Raw genomic sequence first — 13,733 nt, 5'->3', positions numbered from 1 at the left:
ACCTTAAAGCAGCCTGGAAGCAAAAAAAAAAAAAAAAAAAAAAAAAAAAAAAAAAAAAAAAAAATGGGGAAGCTGGGCTCCTTGATCCCAATGACCAAACTCCTTTGTTCCTAAAGGTTCCACCTCTCCGAGTAATGCCAACAGGCTCATGATGAAACCTTTGATACACTGGCCTTTGGCACTTATTCAGAATGTGGCCCTGGCTCCCAAAGGCTTATGTCCATTTCATAATTTGTTTTCTTGCAAAAGTTCCCAAAGCTTAACTGCCTCAGAATTGTTCCATAGTCCACGTCAGACTCAGCGGAGAGGCAGGTTATAAATGCCCAGGATACATTGACACAAGGTAAACATTTCTGTTCCACAAAGGAGCACAGATATGTGGAAAGGATCAGATCAAAGCAAGAGTGAAACTAAGCAGGGCAAACATCTGGTGCACACAGTGGCAGTGTGTGAAATCCCAGAGGCCCAGGCAGTCCTGCTCCTACAGACCCACTGACTGCCGCCCCCGTGCCTGTACTGTAGGGCTGGCTGAATTCACCTCCTGCAGTTTTTCTCAGCAGGCACTCCATAGTCTGTCAGCCCTTGCTTGCTGGGGGTCTCCATTGTAGAGTGGCTTCACCGGCATGTTTCCAACAGCTTGCCAGCTTGAGAGCTGATCACCTCTAAAATCTTTGTGGAAATCTCCACAACTCCATAACTCTTGTCTGTAAAATTGGCATTACGTCGATGACCCCCAGGTTTGCACAAGCTACAGGCCAAGCTATACAGGCCCACCCGAACCGCATCTGCAGTTACCTCTGAGCATCTGCATATGAGGAAGGAGTTTCAGGGCAACACTTTCTAAATTGCCTTATGGAAGGAGGCTGTCCTGGGCCTATTTTGGAAAAAAATGTCTGAGTCCTTTGAACTTACAACAGGCAGGTGTCTGAATATTTCTTGAGGGGCCTTCACAGTATTTTATTATCCTGATGCCAAGTACTTGAGTTCACTTTTAAAATATATTTTACTCATTGAAAATTTCATATTTTGATCATACTCATCTCCTCTTACCTCTTCCCAGATCCACCCTTCCTTCTTGACTCAACTTTGTGCCCATTAAAAATGATAATAAAAAATTATATTTATCAAGACTAATTTGTGTTGCCCAAGCATTCTTGGGTATATGGCCTCCCACTGGAATGGTCAGCTTACCAGGGGCTACTCTCTTAGAGACCCAACTCTTTTCCCAGTGTCTAGCAACTACCAACAGTAGCTCAGCTAGGAGCAGGACTTTGCTCTTTGCGATGAGATTTTATCTGATCGTATCAAATATCTTGGCCTTGCACAGGTCTTGTGCATGTCATCACAACCACCATGAGCTCACATATGTAGCTGCCCTTCAGAAGACACGTTCCTTGTAGTCATCCACCACTTTTGGGTCTCACTCTTTCCTGTCTTCTGAAGTGGTCTCTGAGCTTTGGGAAGAAAGGGTGTGGTATACTACGTTCCATTTAGGCCTGAGCATTCTACAGTCGTTTATTCTCTACAACATGGCCAAGTGGCTAAAAGACACATTAATCTACAGTCATTAGATATCAGTTTAATAGTATATCCACTTATCAGAATAGTAGTAATATGTTCTCCCCCAAAAAGCCCATGACCTGTCTAGTCATAAGTTCTTGACTTTTGGATGGTGCTAGGTATGAGTTTTGTCTTGTGAAACAGAATTTAGATTCAATCAATAAGTGGTGTATATACTCTTGTGATGTTCACATGCCAGAGGGTGAGTCTTGCCAGGCAGCCATTATTGTAGATCATAAGGTTCACAGTCAGTTGGTGATTGCTTCTGTCTTCTGGTAGCACGCACAGCACTGTCTAGCACTATGGAAGCTGCCCAGTTGGGATGAACCTTCCTAGTCAGTGCCAGCTTCATCTTTCTATGTTCCATGACTTAAGTATGTGGTACTTCAGAAACAGGGTCTTACCCTCAAATTCTGGAGGGTGGCCAGAACATGGTAATGGCATGTCTGGTCTGCTCTTAAGTCCTCATACAAGTGCCTGTTGATCCATGTTTATACATCCTAGGCTTTCTCTAGTCCATTTCTTCAAACCTTTCCAGATTCTTTCTCCAGATCAAACCCAAAGGCTTCAGAGCTACACCACCATTTATTATCACAATAACTACCCTGTTGTGTGGCTGTTTCCTCCAGATTGAAACATTCCCTTCTAGGAAGAAGATTCATGAACCTCACAGGACTTACCAGACTCCCAAGATTCGTTCCTGAGTTTATAAAAATAGCAGACAACTGCTAGGAAAGAGGAACCTGCAGTGCTGGTGTTACCTGCAGGTTGTAAAAGTTGTTACATCGGCTAGGGTGGGCTTTCCATCGTTCAGTCTCCCAAGTCATCCATGCCACTGTAAGAAACCCCCTCCCCCATGGTCCTATAAGTAGCCACAGTAAACTCATTGGTTTTCCAAGCTGAACGTGGACAGAATTGTCTCTTTGTTCTAGTCCTACCTTTTTAAAGTCTAGAATAACTAGAACTAGACTCCACAGCAACAGTCATACCAGAGATTCCACCTTGGGATACTAATATTCTATTAGTTTCCTATGGGGAAATGCTTGAGATAGTTACGAGAAAGCTTTGTTGTCACTCATGCTTGCAAAGGCCTTAGCTCATGACTGGCTGGCCCATTGCTTTGAGGTCAGTGTCAAGACAGTATATAACACTGGGAACACAAAGTGGAGCCAAGTTGCCTACCTCATGGTGGCTGGGAAGCAAAAGGAAAAGCTGGGGTCTCAATACCCTCAAGGGCACACCCCTAGAGACCTAGCTTTCCTCTGCTAGAGCCTCTAGTCCTAAAGACCCCACTGCCTCCCTAAACCACCGTGGCCAAGCTTACAACAAGGAGCCTTTGAGGGACATTTAAAACTGTAAAACTACAGCACAGACTTTCACTCACTCTAACAGTAGTAAACACAATAATCACAATAAAATAAAACTTGACAGGGTTCATCCTGCCTTCCAAAGTGCGCTGACTTGAATCTAAGCTGCCGATATAATGTTAATAAGTGAGGATGTTGCTAACTTTACAACTAAGAGTTGTGAATCAAATGCAAGCTTTTGGGTTGCAGCTGAGTTGGGCCACATGGGCTGAAGTTTAACTGCTTTACCCATGTTACTTTATACTGCACTGACTGATATCATACCTAGAGTAGGCTAGCTAGACTATATCTAAAGCATTTCTCTTTAAGATTTGACAATTATAATTGTGGTGAAAGATGATTGAGATGTGACAGTGTGCTTATATCAACTCAGAAGGGCAATTTTTGTTTGTTTGGCTTTTGAGACAGGGTCTCATACTGTAGCCCAGGCTGGCCTACTACTCACAGCAATGTCCCTGCCTCTGCCTCTGCCTCCTGAAAGTAGAGATGACAGGTATGAGACACCGTATCCAGTCCAGAATAGTTTTTCTACAGAACTATCAAGACAGAGACCTGGCATTCCGTTTTGACTTTGAATGTGCAACTGCAGTATTACTCTGAAATCTGGAATAAATAATGTACACAAGTAGCTCTCCTAGCCAGAGAATGTGGACAAGGGGACTGAAGTCATTACAAAGAATATGTCTGCAGGAGTTGCCTGTTGTATGTTTTCAGTGGAAGGTAAGCTGAAAAATTAGTTAACATAAAAGCCATTCCATATTACCATATGAAGAATAAATTGGACGTAAGGACTTTCTAGTTACTAGAATTTTTCACTTTTTTACTTACTAAAAATGTCAGTAAAGAATAGCATCATATCAAGTGTGGTTTGAGTAGGAATGGCTCTCGTAGACCCATAGATTGAGTGCTTGATCACAGGGGGTGGCACTGTTAGGAGGTGTGGTCTTGTTGGAGGAAGTGTGTCACTGGAGGTGGGCTTTGAGGTTTCAGAAGCTCAAGCCAGGACTAGTGGCTCACTCTCTTCCTGCTGCTGGCCAACCCAGATGTAGAGAACTCTTGGCTCCAGCACCATGCCTGCCTGGATGCTGCCATGCTTCCGCCATGACGATAATGGACTAAACCTCAGAACCTGTAAGCCAGCACCAATTAAATGTTTTCCTTTATAAAAGTTGCTGGTCATGGTGTCTCTTCATAGCAATACAACATTAACTGACATTATGTTATTATTAAACCAAGTAATTGGTTCACCTCCTATAAAAGTATGTTGTACTTCATATCCATGAATACAGAACAGAGATTTTTAAAAGTATACATATATTACCTGGGCAAAATGGGGCATACCCATTGTCCCAGCTACTCAGGAGGTTTAGGGCCAGCCTGGACAATTCAACAAGACCCATTCTAAAAATTCAAAACTATACAAATATATGCTTTTACTAAATTTGGGGAAAAGTTTTAAACAGTCTTCAAATATAGTTGTGTTTTCCAGAACTCCAAAGATGGCCTTCATCACTGGTTGCAAGTTAGTAGTATTTGCCAGGATGCAGATGTTAGGCCTTCACTAGTGCAGGTGGACAATACATTGTTGCTACTCGAGGTTATTACTGCAGTTCTAATGGACAACTTTAAGCCAATGCTAGAAATTGCTAATCTGTTACAGCCTATATCAAACTGTAAATATTTTCATAATGGCATATGTGTCCTAAGAGCTGCATGACTGCTCACTAAACCCACAGTGTAATTTCTTGATTTCACTTAATTGTGTTTCCAATGTGAACCGGGACTATTATATTGGCCCATTTATAAACAACAGGAACGAAAAGCCCTAAAGTCCCAATGATTGAAACCAGAAGAAACGTCCACAGAAACATCCGATCAAGAACTTGGGCTATGAATTTCCAATCTTCAACAACCTGTTAAAAAATAAATACATATATAAAGCTGTATTTCAAGATAAAAAACAGAGTTAGAGATAATAATTTGCTATCTCCTATACCCAAGTCTCTAAGACAGACTAGTATAACTTATTAAATTTCATTCTAAATTTAAATTTGAAATTCAAATTCATTAAATTCTTACCTTTTAAGATTCTATCAGTATCTTAAAGTCTTATAATAATTCAATTATACTGACACAGAATACTACAATCAACAAGTATTTGTTTGTTAGAAGTAAACTGGCCACAGTGGTAAGTGTATGTAGTACCAGCTACTTGGAAGACTGAGGCAGGAGAATCAGAAGTTCAAGGCCAGCACCCTGGAACAATAACAAAGAGTTAGTTCAATGTCATAACCTGCACATAGAAGTATCTGCTGAAATCCCAGCATTCAGGAGGCTGAAGCGAAAGGACTGACAGTTCGAGGCTAACCTGAGCTACAGAATGAAACTGTCTTTTAAAAAGTGGGTGGTGGGGGATTTGGCATAGTGGTACATGCCTTTAATCTCAAAAGGTGAATTTCTGTAAGTCTGAAGCCAGCTACATATCAAGTTCCAGGCTAGCCAGGAGTATAAAGTGACTATCTCAAAAAAAAAAAAAAAAAAAAAGGAAGGAAGGAAGGAAGGAAGGAAAGAAGGAAGGAAGGAAAGAGGAGGAAATGGAAAGAGGGAGGGGGAGGGGAAGGAGGGAGGGAAAGGAAAGGAAGGGAAGGAAGAAGATGTCAAATATTAATAAAAATTAGAATTTACATATCTTAATGGGACCATTAAATGTAATTTTCAGATATGAAAATATTAATAGTCATAACTTTAAAGATACTATGTAGTAGAAATACTGACAACTGAAAACTTGTATTAAACAGTTCAACACTATAAATTGGTAAAAACATGTTCAATTTTTGCATTTCAACTATCAATTATCCTTAACAAACCAATCAAACTTATTTTTTTTTGTGAGGTATTAAACAAATTTTGTCTTAAGCAAATTAGGTACTATGACTGCTTTATATGTAAACTTTGAAGTATAAAATAACACATGAGAACACATTACTCCTTTTCTTTTTATTCATGGTTATCTCACTTTACTTTTATGAGACACAGTCTCCCTGTGTAGCCCATGCTAACCTTGAACTTGCTAAGGTACATAAAGATAGACTAACTTTCAATCCTCCTGCCTCAGCCCCTGAATGGCAGGATTATAGCCATGCACGTTGCTCTTTTCAATTTTATTAATATTCTTTTGTAAAGAAGCTACAAAAATGTCTTTATGAAAAGTATCTTGGTTGTGCTTTTAAGGTCTACATTAACCTCATTCTTCAAAAAAAGTAATTTTGATAAATTATAATGTAAAAATTCAGAAACAAAGTTAAGGAAGATAAATCTAAATCAGTAAATTATTCCAGAGCTAAAGAACTGTTACTATTACTATCCCTTCCACTGCATACTGCTAAACTTTCTTCAGGGTCATTCAAGATGCTCTGGGGAAATGGGGGGTGAGATTCGAGTAGACGCCCCACTCTGCGGGGGTGGTGGGGTGTTTATACTCGCCACAGACCTCGCGGACGTCGTTCTCTTTCACGACGTGCCTCGTGATGTACCGAATGCAATCGAGAGCGGCTTCCAAAGTATTCCGAGATTTAGGTCCACCGCCATTCTCAGCTTCTTCTCTCTGAGTGAAGTACCTGTCTGCATGGCTTCTCATGCAGAGCAGTTTGGGAAGCTTGTGGAGAAATATCTTACGAACCCAAGGCGCCATAGCATTGTGTGTGGAGGAAGAGCGGTGGTGGACGTTGATGGCAAAGACCGTCACCATAATGGATAGGGTCACGAAAATCATGGTGAACACCAAGTACTCCCCAATCAGAGGTATGACCTTGGAGGATGAGGGGATAATCTCCTCAATAACGAGAAGGAAGACAGTCAGAGAGACAAGCACAGAAGTGCACAAGCTAATCTTTTCTCCTTCGTTTGAAGGGAGATAGAAGACAACGACAGTCAGAAAGGAGAGCCCGATGCAGGGTATAATAAGAAACAAGGTATAGAAGAGAGGCAGCCGCTTAATCACAAAGGAGTACGTGATGTAGGGGTACCAGCAGCAGCTGTCCGTCCGGTTCCCCTTGCTTCCCATTGCACTCACGATTTCCCATTCTCCATTGTCAAAAAAATCTGTTCTGTCGACATCTTGGTCCTCTAGGATTATATCAACCTGGGAGCCGTCATACGTCCACGAGCCGAATTTCATGGAACAGTTTTGGAGATCAAATGGGAAAAAGGTAACGTCTATAGTACAAGAACTTTTGTAGTTTGCTGGCTGCGTCCACGTGACAGTGCCATTGTACCTGACAATCGTTTTCGTACTGGCCCCTTCAAAACGTCCATCTGCACTAAAAGAAACACACAATAATAGTGCCAAAATCAAACAACCCAAGGACACATTTTATAAGCCTAATATAAAAAAAACCTGTGGGTAATAGTGTGAAATAAGTTTGAAATTACTGTCTGATCAAATGCCTGGTCCTCCCCCCACCTCCGCCCCATCCCCCTACCGTGGGGCCCTGCTGTGTGGACATCTTTCTATCCTGTAACAATTCTGCTGGGACTGAGCCTATTCTTCCCTTTGTTTTGTGAGATGAGCCAATCCATGTTTCTCAAAATGTTGAGATTTTAGTAATTGAAAAGATGCCACTTTACATACAAATAGGATCAGGCTGTTTATATACTGGGCATGTAGAAAGGCAGAGCCTGAATCCACAGTCCTAGGCTTCCTCCTCCACCAAAATAATGATGATTTCTACCCTAAGAGAAAAGAGTATCTGCACCACGCAGGGCACAACTGGCCTCTCCTGTGCTGAACAGGCACAGCTGCAGGCAGAAGCACCTGGGCAGGCACAGCTGCAGGCAGAAGCACCTGGGCAGGCACAGCTGCAGGCAGAAGCACCTGGGCAGGCACAGCTGCAGGCAGAAGCACCTGATTCCTCCACAGTCTTGCTCTGTATCTTCAGGTCCTGTGGGCTTTGCACCGTACTGTGCAATCTATGCTTAGTTATAAAAATGTTTGCAATTCAGAGAGCAGCTGCATCATGCTACCTTGCAAGCTTTGTTCATCTTTTCATACTAATACGGAAGCAAAGGTTTCAAAAGGTTGGTTTTTGCACAGCATCTACTCTGTCCACATGCCAAAGCCTTTGTGCAAATTGGACAAAGTGCTTCAGTTACTGAGAGTAAGGGGATGTGCCAGAAGCTGTCTCACGCTACCTTACGAGCCTTCTTCATCCTTCCATATCAAGGAACGCAGAAGTAAAAGGTTTCAAAAGTTCATTTTTTGCATATCGTTTGCTCTAAAAGCCTTTGTGCAAATAAGACAGAGTGCTTTAGGATACTTGCAAACTCTCGAATTTACTCTGAGATGGCCCTGGGAAGGGTGGTGGGGAGGGGAATACAGCTGGTAACTGATAATTATCCTCACAAATGAACCCCAAACTCCTCGCCATGAGAAAATGGATTGTGTTGTCATGACAATGTATTTACATAATTTTAGAAAACCTGATTGAACATAAACTGTAACCTCAACTAAAAGACAAATACACCCAAACCTGGAAGTCTGACTTGAATAAGGGGTAAATGGAGATGCCAGTGTCTTGGGGTGAAACTTTACTGTACCGTATGAGAGCTTTGTGATCATAGACAAGTGTAACTATCTTAGGCCAAGTAAGATGGGAGGTGTCCAGCACGTGAGATTGCTGTGAGCACACTGCCAAGCACATAAGTTTACTGTACGTTAACCCCAACCTTTCTCTCTCCCCCACATTTCCTTATTCCATGTTTACCACATCCTTTTTCTTATTTCAGAAATCAGATAACACTTTTATGAATTAAAAAAAACCCAACACACCAAAAAAGGCAAAGGATCCACTGTAGCCATGCAACTAATAGGCACAGAGTCAAGTCACTTGATTTCATAGCTAAATAATTTGCAGATGAGAGGGAAAAAATTACCAGTGTCTAATAGTAAACAAGTTTTCTTTTGGAAATGGGAAATAATATTTAGAATATAACTTACTTATCAAACAAAACGATGTCTGGAATCCACAGAGAATCTGAAGGAACACGTATAATTTTTATTCCACCATAGTCATCAGGATTCCATCTTAATTTTACGTCTATCCATTCCTTTAAAATGAGAAATTCACCTCCATTTCAATCAATAAATAATAAAATAAGTTTAAAGTATACTTTTTTTGTCATATCTAGGAACTTCAGACACAAATCATTTCTGCTCCTAATTCAGTAAACCTTCTCAACTAATAACAGCCTGTCCCTCTATGTAATGACTCTCGCCGTGGTCCACTCATGCTGAGACATTCAAGCTTCTCCACTCGGCCCCTCTTCTCCCACCAGCTGACCATGCTCAAAACGGTCTCAGGTTTAGGGAAAACATTCTCCTTCCCAGCTGTACTGTGCCCTGATTTGGTGGAAAGAGAGTTGAATTTTTTTACACATCCCATACACTTAACCATTTCATCCATTGCCCAGGCAGTAACAATTCTGTGACCCCCACCAAGCTAAGAAATTTAGCTCAGTAGTAGACTTGCCTGTCATCCTTCAGGCCCTAGGTTCAGTCCGCAGCACAGCAAACAAACAAATGAACAACATCAACCTGTCTTTTGTAAGTTTGGGATTAGGAAACTGGTGGTAGGTACAAATAATCAGAGACAGAGAAAGAATAAACAATGGGAGACACTCAACAGCAGCTGGAGACACAAGAATGGTGGCTCAGAATTAAAAAGCCCTTCATGTAAAAGGCACTCTGACCATAAAAATAATTCATTGCAAAGGGGGACACTAGGGAATGGGAAGGGTGCTGGAGGAGAAGGGTGATTCCAAGATGGATGGACATGGTCAATGCATGTATGGAAATGTCACAGTGAATCCCAATAAGTTTAAAGTATACTTTTATACTTTATAAAACATTATTATTAACATGCACAGTTAGCATGTTCATGATGATAGTAAAATAAATAGCTGCATCCTTAAGTCCTGTCCTGTTGCACTCAAATTAAAAGCCAAAATCCTGGGGCTAGACAGATGGCTCAGGATGAAGAACACTTGCTGCTTTTGGAGAACAGCAGGGCCAGTTCCCAGCATCCACATGGCAGCTTACAACCCTCTGCAATGCCAATTCCAGGGGATGCAATGCCTTCCTCTGGCCTCCTTGGGCATTTCATGTACATGCGTATACATGCAGACTAAATACTCATACATAAATATAAATAAATCTTTTAAAAATAACAACAAATAAAAGTAAAAATCCAAATCCATGCAGTGTCCTATAAGCTAATATTCTAATGGCTTCTTGTTGCTCCCTTGACCCCATCTCCACAGCCCTCCCTGTGGTTCACACATCTCTAGCCACACAGATTTCCTCACTAGATGCAATCCCACCTCTGGGCCTTTTACTTGCTGCCCCTCCACCCTGAACAGTCTGTCTCCTAGGTGCCCACAAGGTTTACATTATCTCCCCTGAGACTTGGTACAAACTTTTCAGTCATGTTGTTATGGCTTGGTTGGGTGTTTTGTTTTGGTTAGTTGTTTCTTCTTGCTTTCAAGTACAGTCCCCAACACTCCGTCCTCTTTCCCATGTGACCCTCTCTCAGACTGTCAGTCTCTAAGGCACTATGGTTCATTCTCTTCCCACTGGGATGAAGTTCTTGGGGAATAGTGAGTTCTGTCTGTTCCATTACTGCAGTTTCTCCAGCACATATCAGACCCACAAAAATTGTCGACTAAAGTGGACACAGCGGCGTACACCTGTGACCCCAGAACTTGGGAGGATGAAGATGGAAGACTGAAGCTACAATAACAAGACCCTGGTTCAAAACAAATATGCACATATACATACATGTATGCACAGTGAGTACAACAACTCCATCTGTCCTCTGCTTTTGCAACCTGACAATCCACAGGGCACACACACCCAAGCTTCTCCTTGCCTTAGGCCTGTAATGAATAGTTGCCAGCGGCTCACTCGGTGCCTGTGCGATTGCTATACACACCTGCTTCAACCAGACGTTTGTTGTCATTAGCTGGTTTTTCTCATCCTATTAAAAATAAAGAAGAAAGGTTGCTTGTTTTTGTTGCATGACAATAATTCTGTAAGAGTGTATACATTTGTGGCAGTTGCTGATAGTGACAGCCATCAACACTAAGTTTGTCTTCTTTTCTGAGTTCTGACCCCCCAAATATGTAACTACATTTTCTCCTTTTAGTTTTTCTTTGAATATCAACCGAAACCCCAAGTATGCTTTCCCTCACATTCTGGCCTTTTCCCCGTTTTTTCTGAAGACCCTGCCCTCTCTCCATAGCTGCTCACAGACCTTCACTGCTGACCCTAACTCAAAAGGTGTGGCTTTCCTCTCCATTTCCCTCCTCCCTGAACCTGTTGAGATACACAACTGCTCAGCCCTGCTTTCTCCCCACCTTCCCCGCTCTCTTTCTCCCTCTCTTCTCTCTCTTCCCTCTGTCTCTTCCTCTCTCCCCCTCTCTCTCAAACTTTAATAATATGATCCTTAAGCTTAAAAAAAATATAATTGGTGCATTTAAATACAAATGTTCCTCTCCACATGGAATGAACATTCTGCTAATTCATCTGGTTCTCAAGAAAATAAGATTAGTGTACCATTGTTCCTCTAAACATTCTGTAGTTCAGGTAAACTACTCTAAAGCATACTGCAAGCAATTCTATATTTAGTTTACATTTCCTCAGATTCAAGAGAGAATCTAAGGTATGAGTACAGCATCCACTTAGCTAAAAGAGCGGGAAGGAGCGTGCTACTGTACTCAGCCTGCCCTTCTTATAAGAAGGAAAAAGCCAGACATTTATGTACGCACATAGCATGATTATGAGAAGACTAGACAATTTTATGCAGATAGAAATACATGTAATTATACGAGGATTAGAGAGAAAAGCAGTCAGCAAAATTGTATCAAAAACACATTCCAGGGGCTGGAGAGTTGGCTCAGTAGTTAAGAGCATTTGTTGTTCTTGCAAAGAACCTGGGTTCAATCCCTAGTCCCACACAGAAGCTCACCAGATATGCACGTGATGTACAGAAATGCACGCAGACAAAGCACTCATATACACAAAATAAAATAAAGAAATAAAAATTCCAAGTTTGTAAAATAGGCACAAAGGAAAAAATGGCAAGAAATATAACAAATTGGATTTTTTAAAATACAGAGTCTCAGTAGCCCAGGCTGGCCTCAAACTCTCTCTGTAGTAGAGGATAACATGGAACTCCTGATTCTCCTGCTTTTACCTCCTAAGTGCTAGGATTATAAGTGTGAACCCCATCCTACCTCAGCTATCAATTGTTAACATTAGTCACCAGTGGACAGTAGAATACGGATCTGTTTATTTGTACATTTTTACACTTTAAAAACTCTCTAAAAATTATGTGTTATTTCTGTAATCATAACATAAAGGCACACTTAGTGTTATTTCTAATATAAGTAAATATTCTTTCACTATACTAAAAACAATTGCTGGCATTATCAGAACAAGAAGAAATTAGTTTTTAAGTGTGACTTTCTTCCGGTAAACCCTGAGAAGCAGGAAATTCACCCCTGATGAATGATGACACATAAAATCTCTCTGCAAATATTGTTTTATTTATGTGTATCAGTGCTTTGCCTACATATATGTATGTGCACCACGTGCATGCCTGGTACCTGTGGAGGTCAGAAGAGAGCACCAGGTCCCCTGAAACTGGAGTTATCAGTGGTTGTGGACACTGTAGGAAGTAACCCTGGGTCCTCTGCATAAGCAGCCCAAGCTCTCAGCCACTAAGCCCTCTCTCTAGTCCCTGGTATGTTTGGAATATGATTTTTCTTTCTTGAGACAGGGTTTCTCTGTTTAGTCCTAGCCATCCTAAAACTTGCTTTGAAGACCAGGTTGGCCTTGAACTCAGAGATTCACCTGCCTCTGCCTCCCAAGTGCTAGGAATAAAGGCATATGCCACCAATGCCCACTGAAGTGTGATCTTGAAACAGTGTTAAGATAATCTCTGGTCCTCAGAATCTATGATTCTATTGTTAAGCCTCAGCCCCAACCCCCAGCACAAGCTCACATACATTTAAGGGAACTTCAATATAAAATGTTTTGATATCTTTAAATTTCATTAAGGATAGACCTATTACTAGCAAATGAGATAAAACAATTTCTAAACTTCACAACATATAGACAGGGTATTATTATGCCTGTGGCATACTAGCAATTGTTTCCTGAGGAGACCCTTAGGCAAAGGGTTACGTTTGGTCATCTTGGTAACCTCCAGTAGCTGACTCACACCTGGGAAAAAAAACTTGTTTTCCCTAAGTGCAAAGTGGAACATGTAACGGCAAGTATACTTACCACGTCCACTAACTGAGAGATTGCAAGGCCAAACTTGATTTTTATCTTGTCACTCAGGTGTTCCACAGGACGAACCCACCTTTCATAGTCTTCAAACAAATCCCTAAACAAACTGTCTTCATGTTTTGCAGCAGAGGATAGTTCAGGCAACCCTGCACAACAAGTTTTTAGGAATTAGTATGCTGGCTGCTCTCCCCCAAATACCCATACTTCAAAAAAACCCACGTTATCAATAATCCAATTAAACTTTCAGTTATTATTGTTTTGGTTTGTTTGTTTGAACCAGGCTAGCCCTGAATTCCCTATGTAACCAAGGATAGCCTTGAACTCCTGATCCTTCTACCCCCACCTGCAAAGTACTGAGATTATAGGTGTCCACCACTGCATCCATCCAGTTAATTTTTAGATTTATTTTTTATTTTAAATTACGGGGGAGGGGGGGTGTGCACTCCATGAATACA

The 13,733-nt window shown here is 41.3% G+C and overlaps 1 protein-coding gene across 1 annotated transcript; it reads right to left on the bottom strand.

Annotated features, from left to right (window-relative positions):
- Positions 1-71: 71 nt before the first annotated feature.
- Chrna5 (cholinergic receptor nicotinic alpha 5 subunit) lies at positions 72-13,414 on the bottom strand. The gene is made up of 5 exons (XM_076925282.1): positions 13,273-13,414; positions 10,916-10,960; positions 8,923-9,032; positions 6,418-7,246; positions 72-4,840 (listed from the first exon to the last, which is right to left on the bottom strand). Exons 2-5 carry the CDS (start codon positions 10,940-10,942, stop codon positions 4,679-4,681), a joined length of 1,128 nt encoding a protein of 375 aa, XP_076781397.1. The 5' UTR covers positions 10,943-10,960; positions 13,273-13,414; the 3' UTR covers positions 72-4,678.
- Between the last annotated feature and the right edge of the window lie 319 nt (positions 13,415-13,733).

This window comes from Arvicanthis niloticus, chromosome 26, assembly GCF_011762505.2.
Source record: "Arvicanthis niloticus isolate mArvNil1 chromosome 26, mArvNil1.pat.X, whole genome shotgun sequence".
In the NCBI taxonomy this organism is placed as follows: Eukaryota; Metazoa; Chordata; class Mammalia; order Rodentia; family Muridae; genus Arvicanthis; species Arvicanthis niloticus.
The sequence above is the reverse complement of the archived record's forward strand: the minus strand, read 5'-3'. Positions and strand labels throughout refer to the sequence as shown.

Coding starts and splice junctions, on each gene's coding strand:
- Chrna5 (XM_076925282.1), bottom strand. CDS start 10,942: ATGACAACAAACGTCTGGTTGAAGCAG. Junction 9,033..10,915: donor CAAACGTCTGGTTGAAGCAG/GTGTGTATAGCA, acceptor CTCATTTTAAAG/GAATGGATAGACGTAAAATT. Junction 7,247..8,922: donor GACATCGTTTTGTTTGATAA/GTAAGTTATATT, acceptor TGTTTCTTTTAG/TGCAGATGGACGTTTTGAAG.